The sequence below is a fragment of the Mauremys reevesii genome, unplaced genomic scaffold (genome assembly GCF_016161935.1).
Source record: "Mauremys reevesii isolate NIE-2019 unplaced genomic scaffold, ASM1616193v1 Contig145, whole genome shotgun sequence".
NCBI classification, from domain to species: Eukaryota; Metazoa; Chordata; order Testudines; family Geoemydidae; genus Mauremys; species Mauremys reevesii.
Genome location: NW_024100766.1, coordinates 44,374 through 58,565, shown reverse-complemented (window position 1 = coordinate 58,565; position 14,192 = coordinate 44,374). Strand labels below are relative to the sequence as shown.

At 45.2% G+C, this 14,192-nt stretch overlaps 1 protein-coding gene across 9 annotated transcripts in view; it reads right to left on the bottom strand.

Moving 5' to 3' along the window:
• Nucleotides 1–202: 202 nt before the first annotated feature.
• LOC120393093 (gametocyte-specific factor 1-like) overlaps nucleotides 203–14,192 on the bottom strand; it is a 34,137-nt gene continuing 20,147 nt past the window's right edge. For 4 of the 9 annotated variants that reach the window (XM_039517703.1, XM_039517701.1, XM_039517704.1 and 1 more), the window contains exons 6-8: nucleotides 13,686–13,749; nucleotides 8,637–8,743; nucleotides 6,707–7,118 (exon numbers count right to left, since the gene is read on the bottom strand). In XM_039517703.1, the coding sequence (XP_039373637.1) occupies nucleotides 6,898–7,118; nucleotides 8,637–8,743; nucleotides 13,686–13,749 (392 nt within the window). In that variant the 3' untranslated portion in view covers nucleotides 6,707–6,897. Of the gene's footprint in view, nucleotides 306–1,469; nucleotides 1,639–6,706; nucleotides 7,122–8,636; nucleotides 8,744–13,685; nucleotides 13,750–14,192 lie in introns of those variants that run through there. The other 5 variants (XM_039517707.1, XM_039517708.1, XM_039517709.1 and 2 more) reach the window with 5 other exon arrangements.

Genomic DNA, 14,192 nt, shown 5'->3' with positions numbered 1-14,192 from the left:
AGAGCATTCAGTTCAGACCGTTTGAACTCTGCTAGCTCCTTGGCACCAGCGTGTATGGAGTTAGTTTTGAGAATCTCTGGTATCAAGGGTTAACAGCATTCTGTCCAATTACCTTGGTCAGGATGATTTCAGGACAGCAGCCAGATATGTGAAGGACAGTTCTGCAGGAAGGTTAGGGCTGCGAGTGCTTAGCCAACACAGAGGAGTTTATCTGAGTCTCTTAACCAGCACCTCACATTTCTAAAGGAAACAGATAAGCATTCAATAGCAGCTTCTTCTCTTCTCTGGTCTTCAGTTACCAGCTCCTGCAATTAGATTACAAAGCAAGACATTGTAGATAATCAATAGCAGCAGCTCTAACATCATCCCCCAGTTGTAAGCATCAGACAAGCTGCTTCGGACTCAATGTAGGTGCACAAGCTACCACCACTCCCATCCCCCCCCGCCAAGTCAATCACTGTGTTGAAACTTTGAGACACTTGGACTGTTCTTCCACACTCGTGCTCAGACCCAGGCAGTTTGCGGTCTCACCAGGGCAACGAAGCAGCACTACTCGTGCTGCCACCACAAGAGCACAAGCAACACCTGTACTAGCACAGAGGAGCTAGTGTTTTGCTCCTTGGTCAGCATACTAGGGAGCAGGGGGATGGGGCTGGAGGCCTGGGGGCTCTTTTATATACACAGAGAAGGAGGGAATTTATTCTCCACTTTAGACAAACTGTTCTGTTTACAAGCAACATGCAGGAAAAGCTTCCTTAACTGGGGGAAGCAGACGTCTCACTGCTCTATACAAAGTCCCAATGTATGGTGGTGCTGCTGTTATTCCGCCCCTCTGGCTGTGCTCATGCAAGGGCAGGACTAGTGCCCAACCCGAGTGAGCTCAGCATTAGTTCCTTCCCCAAAATAGACCCAGCCTGTCTGGCTGGAGCTCCAACACCTTCAGTGGAATCAAAACCAAGCAACCGTCCTTACTGCTGTGACTTTACCCAGCAGAACAAGGCTGATCCCGTGCATCAGCCCGTAGTGCAATGATTCATTAGGAAAGATCAAATATGAAGCACAGGTACATTCTATAGGTCTCTGGGAAGCCCTGCTAGACTGGATCCTCACCAAACCTTGGCTAGAAAGCTGGCTAAAGCTTTCTATGACCAGCTGCTCTATTTGGGCATGTTAAGGGTGGTTACCGCACACTTGGAATAAGTCCTTCTGCTTTAACTCACCCTCAACCAATCCAATGTACACAGACACCTCTGAATTCATCTCCAGTGTGTGTTTATCAATGCTGTGACCTTCAGGGATTGAGCTAAGCCATTCCCCCTTCCTCTCAAGTATCCTTCTCAGAAAACCTCATCTCACAAGATTAATGTACTAGAAAATCTAATCAGATACAGGTGCACACACTCCCATGGTGGCCTGCCCATACAGTGACAAGACCAATTGCAGGTTTTGTCTGTGAAATGTTCCAGTACCTGTCCAATGATTCCAGGTGGAGAGTCCACATGTAGCAGGATACCTACTTTCCAGCATCTGGAAATGGTCTATTATTCCATAAAACAGCCAGCCAGCCCATAATGATGACTGTAGCAAAAGCTGATGAGCCATTGTTTTTCCAAGTACCAATTTCCCATCCATGCACCTCTGCATTAAAAAAAAAAAAAGTAGAGGACTGCCAACAATGCATCCTCTACTCCCTAGACACATGCACCAAACAGGTTTTATTGTGAAATTGGTACAATATCCTGGGCTGGCTGGCTGGCTTTTTAAATGTGGGAGGTGATTAAGCATCTGGTTATACCCTACAGGTTTGGTTAAAAAGGAGTCCAAAAGAGGAGTGTTTTGAAGGCAAAACGCAAACTTCACTGCTGCTCTAAGTACATCCACTTAATGGGGCATTTTTAAAGTATAGAACTGGCTTGAAAAATCGAGGATATTAGACAGTTCCCTTTACTCTGACCTGCTACTTAGGTGCATTTGTTTGTTATCTTTCTGCTTACTTTACTGACCAAACTACTTCTGTTAGCGCTGCAAAGCCAGCACAGCTGAGAGTGAGAGCTGGCTTGTGTACAGCCAGATTAGTCAAACTGAGTTCCAGGTGCAGAATTTCTAATTCTTGGCAATGCACAAGCCAGCGTGACTTTCAGATTCTTACTTGGATTCTAAGCTCTTTGGGGAAGGGACTGTCTTTTTGTTCTGTTTGTACAGCCCTTAGCACCATGAGATCCTGGTTGTAACAACAATATAAATAATATCACCATGAATTTGCAGGCCTAACAGCTGGGGAAACCACATTTCTTGGAAATTAATCACATCTCTCTCAGCTCCCCTCCCCCATAGCATAGTGTATTACGATTTTCAGATTTTTCTTAAATGAGAGTATTACAACCAGACTGTTAGATATTATGCTTTTGAAACGTATTCATCACTCAACACTTCAGAGTTACAGTTTGACCTGCTAGCTCAAAATACAGTGATAAAAATAAAGGGTGCGAAAACTACAGAAATAAGCTTCACACCAAGCCCCCATTTATGTGGAGTGTATTTTGCACTGCAAATAACTGCGCCCACGATACTGCATCCTCAGTTCATTCATGCTTTTGCCTGGCAATTTAAAGCTGGAATGAAGTAACGGGTGTACTTCAATGGGGATCTCCTGCAAAGTGGAGGCCTGCTTTTTTTAAAACTGGCAAATTCCTACTCAAAGCGTTTTAAACCCTAATAATGCTATTTTGTGCTTCTCCATCACCTTTCATCTGAGGATGCTTCATAAGTTACATGTTGATCTTCTGAGATAGCTAGTAATACTTAGCTTGCAGGGTGAGTATTACTGTCCCTCCAGTCTATAGATGGGGAAACTGAGGCACAGAGAGCTTAAGTAACTTGCCCAAGATCAAGGAGACAGTCTCTGTAGCTGGTGGGGCTCACACTGGGAACAGATGCCCACATCACAGAAACTCTGTCAGATACTCAGAAGTACAAGACCAGAGCCCCCAACGTTTAAACTAATGGCCACTTGAAAGAGAGCAAGATATTGCAAGAGAATTCCTTTGAAGCCTCAGGCATCCCCAGAACAGGACAGCTTTATGGCCAGGATGTCACAGCTACAGTTTGACAAGGGGACCAAGACAAACGCTCAGTGGGTCACACTTCCTTCCAGTTAGTGCTTGCTGCTGTCTAAGGGGTAAAAAGATTTTCAAGTAAGTACGGTGCGAGTACATGAAACTCCCTCCATAAGATCCAAATGGCATGGAATACAATGAGGCGGTTTAATAATAGTTACCCTGAACTCCATGCTTTGGGGATCGGGCTATTAGGACACTGGGCAACTGAATCAGTTTTTAAAAGAACAAAACCTTGAGAAGAGTCATATGTGGCAGAGTTCATAAGAACATAAGAGCTGCCATATTAGGTCAGATCACGTTCCATCTCGCCCAGCATCCTGTCTCCATTGGTGGCCCCTACCAGAGCTTCAAGGGAATAAACAGAGCAGAGCAATTATGGAGTGATCCACCTCTCTTCCACGCCCAGCTTCTAGCAGTCACGGGTTTAGAGTCACCTAAAGCAAGGGGTAACATCTTGGCTAATAGCTATTGATGGATCTATCCTCCATGAGCGTATCAATTCTTGCTTAAACCCAGTTACACTTTTGGTCACCACAACACGCAAGTCAATGAGCTCCACAGGTTAGTTGTGCACTGTGTGACAAAGTACCTCCTGTTTGTATGAAACCTGCTGCCTATTAGTTTTATCAGGTGACCCCCTGGTTTTTGTATAATGTGAAACGGGAAATAATGCTTCTCTATTCACTTTTTCTACAACAGTCATGATTTTATAGGCCTCTATCGTAACCCCCTTAGTCATCTTTTTAGTCTCTCCTTGTATGGAAGCCATTCCAGACACTTGATCAATTTGCTTCTCTTTTCTGAACCTTTTCCAGTTCCCACAACCTGACATCAGTTTCAGAGACCCCCATCCCCTCCACTGGCATGATGTGTAGCTGACAGGAAAGCAGGACAGCCATGCAGCAAAGGGCTGAGCTGGGGCATTCACAGTAGGGCATGGAGCTGAAGCCCAGGATCAGACTCTGGGAGGGGTAACAGCCATTTCAGCACATCAGGGATGGACTCAGATGACTGAGAAAAATGCCAAGTCTTGAGCCCACACTCCCCAGCAATGACAAGAGACTCATCCATAGACACTGCTGTGCACAGACCCAGGCTTGTATATAGGGGAAATTTTCCAACATTTACTCCAGGAGGAATTTTAAGCCACAACACAATGCAAAAATTCATTTCCTCCCCCTCACACCCCGCCCCCCCGGCCAGCAGAATTAGCCAGCAGCTCTGCAGCACCGTCAGTAGCAGATGTGGGACCAACCGGAGCCTGGCTCTCCAACTTGCAAATACATGACACTGCCAGGGGGACGGGGAGCTGGACTGTTCCACACAGGTGCAGTTCCCAGCATGTCCTGAAGGAAGGAAATGGCATGCAGGAAACTCTGTACAAGCCTGGAACCCAGCATCAGGCTGCTTCTCCCTCTCAGTGGCAAAGCCAGGTTCTAACATCAGGGGGAGCGAACACATTAAAAAAGGCACCACCCAACATATCAAATTACTAATTACATACTTTTAAATTCGTCAGACATATTTATTTTGTACTTAAAATAAAAACACAAGAATGATCCAGGCAACAGAAGTGTTTGCACAGATTATACTTAGATATACTTTAGATTCTAGAAAGTAAATGACAATACAGTAGTTTATAATTGGCCGGTATTTTTAAACCTGTGATATTTTTCCAGTTACTAATTTCATTTTAAAAATCAATGAAATGCACTTTATTTATAATAGATTGTAATACTAAAGTCACCAAAAAGGCATGACAAATACAAGAATGAGAATTGGTGAGCAAAGATCTCATAGCTCTTCGGGGTTTACAAAGCAGTAATTTCCCCTAAAGCAGCTTCACTCATGGGGGGGGGGAGGGGGAGGTTAAACAAAAGACATCTTTACGACACAGGTTGGCAGTCTAACATTTTTGAAACACCGAGTACTGAAAGTTAGGGTTTTTAACCAATTTAAGCTGTGTGTACACACACACACACACAAAACAAAAAAAACCTTCTTCCTGCTTTCCTATCACCCAGTTCTGTTACTACAGGAATGAAATCTAGACATCCCATAAAATAGCTAGTTCCACATTGTTCTTCAAACCTCAGATCAGTGAAATGCAGCTTTGCATTTGAGATACTATATGACTTGAGTACATTTTGCACTGCCTGCAGCTACACTGACATCAGGAGAGAAGAGGACATGACTGTCCCTAGCATATATGATTTAAAAAAAAAAAAAAAGGTGAGACACACCCACTATCAATGCAACAAGAAGGGAGATCAGTAGCTAGGGCCAAGAGATAAGATGCAATGAAACCCTCCTGTACCCACAACCCATATCTGAAAAGCATCAGTCGCTCTGCAGATCAAAGAAAGAAAGAACGAGCAGCCAGTATTTAGCCAGACAGGATCCTTATTGACCTATATAGGAGAAGTGCACTCAAGTAAACTGTAGCAGTTTCCCAACAGAGTTTTCTTATAGACTTATTTTTAAGCAAAAATTAAGATTAGGAGTCTGATTTAAATTATGTAAATTTTCAGTTTGAGTTAACCGTGGAACTATTGCAGCTACTTTTATTTTACTCCTGCCTTCATAAAAAGCTACAGAGTTATAAAAGATAATTACAAAGACTAAAGTACATGCTTTAATATAATTAGGACCGGGCCACCCAAGATGAAAACTATACCATGGAAGAGTCCTACAACCAGGTATTTGAGGCCAATCCTCTTATCAATGGAATCCTCAACCAAACTGTGAGGAAGGAGATGTGTACACCCTCTAACTTTTGACAATAATTCAAGGTCAGCCAGCCACCAAGAAGAGCACCATTCATATTCTGGTTTTGGATAAAACACCTGATCTTGCCTACATCATAGAAACCTTCCTCCCTCCAAGCCTATAGCAATAAAGTAACCATTAAACAAGTTCTGAGTCAATCGTCTTTCTTCCCAATTTAGTTTTAACAAAAAAAGCTGCAATGTAAGTAGCTATGGGAGATAACAGTGCAACTACTAGGTATCGGTGGGGGAAGTGTGCTAGTTATGTCCTGGATACACTGGTCTGTTAAGTGTTATTGCTTTTAATATGCTAATGCAAACACTGTAATAGAGTATTAGTGTCCCAATGTACTGTAGCTTGTTTTAACTTACCGTAATACTAGAAGAGGTGCATGTGAAGCTCTCTAAAAGTTGACACTAGAGCAGTGATATTCCCAAGCCAGCATGCATAGGGCTGGGGGTGGGGAAGGGGAGTGCATCTAGGTATAAGTAACATCTCACACCAAACAGGAACTTCTCCACAGTTCATTGCAATTTGGAAGTGTGATTATTATACCTTGTCTTACAAACACCAAACACAATTACATATGCACAAGGTCAATAATTCCCTCCTCTCCCCCCCATATACAGAGTTGTGCTTCTGGATATAGTATCTGTCTGAGATTAATATTGAGCTCCCAGCTCTTCAGGAAGCAATGAAGAGTCAGCAGCCAAGCCACAGGCTGAAACCTATTGCAAACAGTATGAGTGACGCATGAGGCATTCTGAAGCAAGAGGAGATTACTGGAAAACTTTAAATAAGACACAGAAATAATACAGTTTTCCTAGGTTTTGTTTGTTGGATTTATTGTATGATGTATAGTAAGTGTTTAATATAAAAATCAGGTAGTAGGGTTTAGAATGTTACAACAAGAGATTATGCTATTACCATTATCCAGTCAACTTGCACACTACTATTTTGAATTGGTGATAATTTACAGAGAGAGAGAAAGAAGAAAGAGGGGAGGGGGTTAAGCACGGGAAGGGGGGCAATAACCCAATGTCTTTCCTTTGCCTCCTGGTCCTGCCATTCCCTCAGCCCCCTCCGCGGGGGAGAGCCCGACATCATCCTCGCCTCCCTGCTCCGCTGGACCAACTTCAGCGCACAGAGACAGCAGTGGCCGGCGTCCCCGTGCACCCCCTGGAGCAGAGCGGCGTCTCGACTGCAGCAGAGTCATTCCCCGGGCTGCCGCTGCTTGCAGAGAAAAGATGCCACTGAAGACAGACCACGAGAAACACCCCCGCCCGCCTTTTTCTTTCCTTCTCCACCTCCTCCGTTGGCACCAGCTGGGCTTCAGAGCTACCTTACCCACCGTGTGGCCGCCTCGCTCTGCATGGGGCTGCCAGGGGCCAACGGGGCTGCTGCTTCTCAGCCCCCTCCCACCGTGCTGCCGCCCCTTCCCCTCCCAGCAGAGCTCACCCCTGCCTGGGCGGCATGCGCCAAGCGGGGCTCAGCTTAGTGAGCCGGGCAGCTGCGAGTGGGCAGGTAGGAGCCTCCTCCTTCTCATCCCTGGGAGCCAGGCAACCAGCCGCTGCCGCCGGCAGCCTCGGCTGGGGATGCAGGAAGGCAGTGCAGAGCTGAGAGCCAGCCGGCGGCCGCACGCAAAACCCGGCTCCAGAGTCCAGTGCTGGCTGGAAAGGCGCCACTTTTGGAAAATGTACTCGGGGGGAGCGGCCGCTCCCCCTGCTCCCCCCCCAAGCTATGCTCTGGCTGGTAGGGGGTGCAGGTGTCTGGGCTAGGGGGGTGTCCCACAGCTGGATGCTGGGGGTGTGGGTGTCAGACTGGAAGAGCAGAGATTTCTCCCAAGATGTGTCCAGCTGACATGTGTGACACACTCAGACAGGTGCCCAACAAAAGCGTAACAGAGAAATAGGAACTGGGCTGTTGGAGGAGGAGTTTCTTTGACTCTCTACTCCTGGGGGAATATTTTTGCTGGCTGACAGGTATTTTGAATTAAATTACCAGAATAACTGAAACTGGTGTGATTATATTGTGTTATTTCGATAAATAAAATATGCAGATTTTAAAAATATCGTGGGCAGAATGTTAAATTTTTTAGCGCAGAATTCCCTCAGGAGTACACATTACTACACCACTATGTGGGTGGTTTCCTATGTGAACACTTATTTCAAATAACAAAGGCCTTTTCAGTTTAGGTTACATCCCCTTGGAAGTAATACTGGTAGGTCTCCTTGGATAGACACACCCTAGCTATGAGATTTCAATCAGGTTTGCAAAAACCAAACCAAACCTACAGCTGCTACACACATGTACAGCTTCCACTGACTCCGTAGCAGCTACACCTGAAGAACAACAACTGTCGTGCGCTCCACTGTGCCAAACTCAGACATGATTGTAAGACACGACAAATGTTAAACCAATAGCAGAGACTAAAAATCTGACATTTTGATGTCAGATGCCATACTAATGGCGGCAGTACATGGAGCCAGACCACCTTTGCCACAATGCCGCCTACAGTGAAATAAAACCTGGACACAGAGGATACTCCACCCACCACAGAAACGCACCTGCTTCTAGAGAGGACTGTGTTACAGAGCTCTCCATCTCCACTTGCTGATGGTGGGAATAAAAGCATTTCAGTTTATGTAGGAGAATGCTGACACACGGAATACAAATACAGAGAAAAGTTATCCCGTTCCACTTTGAGCTAACATGTAGGCCCCAGCTTAAAGCAGGAAGACCATCTGCCTTTGCACTTACTGCTTTTCCAGGATAGGCTATATGGCAAGGACCTGGGTGCTCTCATGCCTGGCATTAGGTTATTCTTTGGTTCCATCACTATGCTGGACCCAGGGCTGAAAGAGATCAAATAAGAATTATCCTACACGTGTACTTCTTCTAGCAAAGTATCTTACTATAAATATTTGAGTTTTTTCTAACATTGAAGAAGACAGAGTATGTTACTTTAAACAAACCTTCATGCAATCATAGAATCATAGAATTCAAGATCAGAAGGGACCATTATGATCATCTAGTCTGACCTCCTGCAAGATGCAGGCCACATAAGCCGATCCACCCACTCCTTTAGCAAGCGACCCCTGCCCCATGCTTCGGAGGAAGGCGAAAAACCTCCAGGGCCACTGCCAATCTTCCCTGGAGGAAAATTCCTTCCCGACCCCAAATATGGCGGTCAGCTGAACCTCGAGCATGCGGACAAGACTCTCCAGAACAGTTACTTCTCCTCGCAAAGGCTAGACAAAAGTGTAGAATACGTTGATGCCATTTACTTTTTGACTAAAATCCCCAATTAATCAGTTATCCAAACAAGAAATAAATAAACCAAAGACAGCAAGAAAAATCAGAGTTAAAGATCGATTATAAATATTGCACTGCCCTCAACTGTAAATGGCATCTCAGCACACATGCCCTAGTTGTCTCTATATCATGAGACTTCATGCAGATGTCCAACAGTGAATGCCAGTGAAAATGAGGTAGGATCTGAGGCTAAAACAGGGGAAAAAAAAGTTTAAAATGACTTAGACAAGTTGAATGTCTTCAAGTCGGGACGGCCTGATGAAATACATCCTAAAATACACAAGGTGCTGACTGAGGAGATATCTGAGCCATACGCAATTATCTTTGAAAAGTCATGGAAGACAGGAGAGATTCCTGAGGACTGGAAAAGGGGCAAATATAGTGCCAATCTAGAAAAAAGGGAATAAGGACAATCTGGGGAATTACAGACCAGTCATCTTAACATCAGTACCTGGAAAGATAATGGAGAAAACAATTAAGCAATCCAATTGCAGAATCCTAGAAAATAAGGCAATAAGTAACAGTCAGCATGGATTTGCCAAGAACAAATCATGTCGAACCAACCTAATAGCTTTCTTTGACAGGATAACAAGCCTTGGGGATGGGGGAGTTGAGTGGTAGATGTGGTGCATCTTAAATTTAATAAGGCTTTTGATCCTGACTTGCAGGGAAATACAACCTAGATTGAGCTACTATAAGGTAGGTGAATAACTGGTTGGAAAACCGTTCACACAGAGTAGGTGGTTCACAGTCAAGCTGGAAGGGCATATTGAGTGGGGTCCCACAGGCATCAGTTCTGGGTCCAGTTCTGTTCAATATCTTCATCAGTGATTTAGATAATGGCATAGAGCACATTTATAAAGTTTGCAGATGATACCAAGCTGCAAGGGGTTGAAAGTGCCTTGGAGGATAGGATTAAAATTCAAAGTTACCTGGACAAACTGGAGAAATGGTCTGAAGTAAATAGGATGTGCGACACTACACTCCATATTCATCATAGTAATATTATTAGGATATGATCATGGCATAATTATGAAGCATTTTGTACAAGATGGGTCATGTAAGGAGTCAGTGGGAAAATTATGATTTGCTGAATACAAGTATCCTATTTGTAGGCATGTATCGTTTTTGTATCTGAAGTTATGAATATTGACTAGGTATCTATATTTCAGATGGGCTTACTCTAGAAAACACCCACAGCCAGCCTTTCAGATACAACAATGAAAAAGCCAAAGGCGGCTACTGGCTCATCAACAAAGACAACGGGTTGTGGAATAGCTTAGCCTTCCTGGAAGGCCAGTCTGTAAGTTATGGCTGCTACGATTCTGCAAGGGCATGTGACCAGATCACATGTCTCTGGACTCCATTTTGGGCACCTGAATTTTTTCACAAACTGGTCTGGAAACCAAGTTTGAAATAGAGTTCCTGCCATATGAAAAAGCTATACAAGGCAGAGAGCGACATCATCAGTTGTTCTTCACTCCCCTACAACTCAAGAACAGACAGAAGCTCTGAAAGAAAAAGTCTTGGAACGGGGTACGAGATCCCAAGCTGCAAAACAAATGCAGCTTGTCCCTTAAGAATCTGCAAGCCTGCTTATATTGTCAGCCAGGGTGAGAATTTGCTAATTCATATCCAATCTTTCTAGAATTTTAGGCTTAGTTTGCGATTCTGTTTATTTACTAGGTAATCCGCTTTGGTCTGTGTTCTATCACTTATAATCACAAAGCAAAAAATGAGTTTATTAACTACAGAAGATAGATTTTATCTAAACCGGTGTGCCTGCTTAACACAAGTATGCATGGTCCTCTCCACATTGAGGGAGTGGCAAACTGGGTAATAAATTCATACTGGTCGATGTTTTGATCAGAGCAGGATGGTACAACTCTGGGGTCCCAGGCCGGGGGTTATTTTGGCTGTAGCCTCTCTATTGTTGGTTCATGCAGTGGCTGTCCAAAGCCTGCATGAACCTGCAGCTGGGTGTGTCCCTGCCTGTGTGAATGCTGGTGGGAGCGGTCTATAGCCTGTCACAGCAGCACAGTGCTAAGAGGGAGCTCAGGCTGGTGAGTCACAGGGCTCAGTGAAACCCCAGTTCCAGGTGGCACCCAGGGGAACCAATCACAGGATGAAATTCAATAAGGACAAATCCAGAGTACAGGTCTGTTGCATCTTACGTGCATTTAACATGCGAATTCAACTTCTGCGGCTGGCAAAAAAAAAAAAAGAGAAAAATAATTTAAATACTGTTCCTGTAGTGCAGGCGATTCCGCCTGCCATTCAACTCAATGTAATTTTGACTATACGTGGTTTTCACTTTCTGCGCTGACCGCGAGCGTAACCCAGCGTAAGATGACACAGACCTGTACTCCACTATCAGTTGCACACATACAAAGTGGGAAATGACTGCCCAGGATGGAGCACTGAAGAACAAGATCTGGGGGTCATAGTGGATCACAAGCTAAATATGACTCAACATCATTTTGAGATACATTAGCAGGAGTGTTGTAAGCAAGATCCGAGAAGTAATTCTTCAGTTGACATTTAATCAGCATGGAGTAGAGCAGGGTATTGTGCCCAATTCTGGGGGCCACATTTCAGGAAAGATGTGGAAAAATTGAAAAAGTCAGAGAAGAGCAACAAACATGATTCAAGGTCTAGAAAACATGACCTATGAGGAAGATTGAAAAAATGGGCTTGTTTAGTCTGGAGAAGAGAAGACTGAGAAGGGATGTGATAACAGTTTTCAAGTAGATAAAAGGTTGTTACGAGGAAAAAGGAGAAGAATTCTTCTCTTTAACCTCTGAGAATAGGACAAGAAACAATGGGCTTAAATTTCAGCATGGTTTAGGCTGGACATCAGGAAAAACTGCCTGTCAGGGTGGTTAAGCACTGGAATAAATTGCCTAGGAAGGTTGTGGAATCTCCATCACTGGAGATTTTTAAGAGTGTGTTAGACAGCTGTGAGGGATGGTCTGTATCTGTTATTTTCAAACTTTTTTTCTGGTGACCTAGTTGATCCAAGAGAGCTGGGGATAAGGGGTCTGGGAGGGGCTCAGGGCTGGGGCAGAGAGTTGGGATATGGGGGTAAGGGCTGTGGGGTAGGGCCAGGAATGAGGGATTCAGGGTGTGGGAGGGGGCTCTGGGCTGGGGCAAGGGGTTGGGGTGCAGAAGGGGGGGGTCAAGGCTCTGGGCTGGGGCCAGGGATATGGGGTTTGGGGTGCAAGAGGGAGCTCTGGGTTTGGGGGGGCTCAGGGCTGGGGCAGGGGCATGGGGTTACCTCAGACAGCTCCCGGTCAGTGGCGCAGCAGGGGTGAAGAAGGCGGCTTCCTGCCTGTCCTGGCACCACGGACCACGCTGCGCCCCGGAAGCAGCCAGCAGCAGGTCCAGCTCCTAGGCAGAGGCGTGCAAGCGACTCCGTGCGGCTGTCGCCCACAGGCACTGCCCCCCACCAGCTCCCAGTGCAGAGCCGGTGCTCGGGGCAGGGGCAGCACATGCAGCCCCGTGGCTCCCCCCCCAACCCTGCCACCTAGGAGACGGACCTGCTGCTGGCCGCTTCGAGGGCGCAGCACGGTGTCGGAACACGTAGGGACTAGCCTGCTTTAGCTGGGCAGCACCGCCGACAGGACTTTTAACAGCCCAGTCAGCAGTGCTGACCAGAGCCACCGCAACCCAGTGCCTTCTGTTCCGTGACCCACTTCTGGGCCACAACCCACGGTTTGAAAAGCACTTGTCTAGATAATACTTAGTCCTGCCCCGGGTGCAGGGGCCTGGACTAGATGACCTCTCGAGGTTCCTTTCAGTCCTTCAATTCTGTGTCACTGTTACAGGCTGTAGAAGGCTGTACACTGATGACCTTTGATTAGACAGGTAAGGCATAGTACAATGATTTGGTTGTTCAGGGGTGAGACAGATAATGACCAGACACGTTATGCTTTATTTTCCAAACCTGCACTGTGATTACACTTCAAAAATAAAATTATTTCTGACTCAGGGCTCTAACTGCCTGCAAAATCTCCTGGCTGTTAAAAGTTACTTGTAACAGGTCATGAGAGATTAGATAAGTGTCAGAAGTTTAAGCCTAAATTGCCTAAGAGCTGACATCAGTCTGCATTTCTATCATGCCCAGCATAACAGTTTAGTGTTTAATAACCCCCCAATAAATATATAACCAGTGGGGATTGAATCCAGGACCATCAGCACTAATAGTACTACAGTAGAACTAGAGGAGTAACCATTATCTGGTAGCAATAGTATGTTCTTATACTCTCCTATGGATCTGCAACTAAAAGGAGACAGGAAACACTGACCAAGAGGCATAGGAATGTTGATTCATGCCAGTGGGAACTCCCACACCATCACCCCAAAAATAGGATTCATAAAGTAAATTGCATCTGCCCATCAACACAGCAGCATGAGTTAAAAGTAGTTTGAAAGCACATCTTCTATGAAAAGCACTGTCACAAGAAATACACCTTTTGTTACCTGTTGTTTATGCCACTATTGAACGTGCCCCAAACAGACACAGAATCTGATTGCTCCTGTAGCTCTGCCAAAGGAAACAGACATCATTGTGGCTCAGTACTGAGTAACTTCTGCAAGCGTCATAGCAACACAAAATGAGAAATATGGCAGAGACGCTGCTAGGTTTACAAAATGGAATGAGAACTGAGCTAAGACTTGGCATAAGTGACAGCAAAGCAGGCATTTAATTGAGAAATATAAAGCGTAAAGATCATCATCAATTTCCATTTTCATCGAAGCACAGATGGTGCAACAGACTACATGGAAAACAACAGATGTTTTGTAGAGAATAGCAGGCATGTGGTAGATCCTGTGAAGCAGAAGAACTTAATTTGTTCAGGGACAGTATAACTGGGTGTCCCAACACATGATCTGTGCAGAAGGATCTATGGGACCTCTCTCTTAGCCCATGTAACTTCTTTGGGGGCAAGAAGAAGGGAATAGCAGGGGCTGACAGCCACCTTGTGT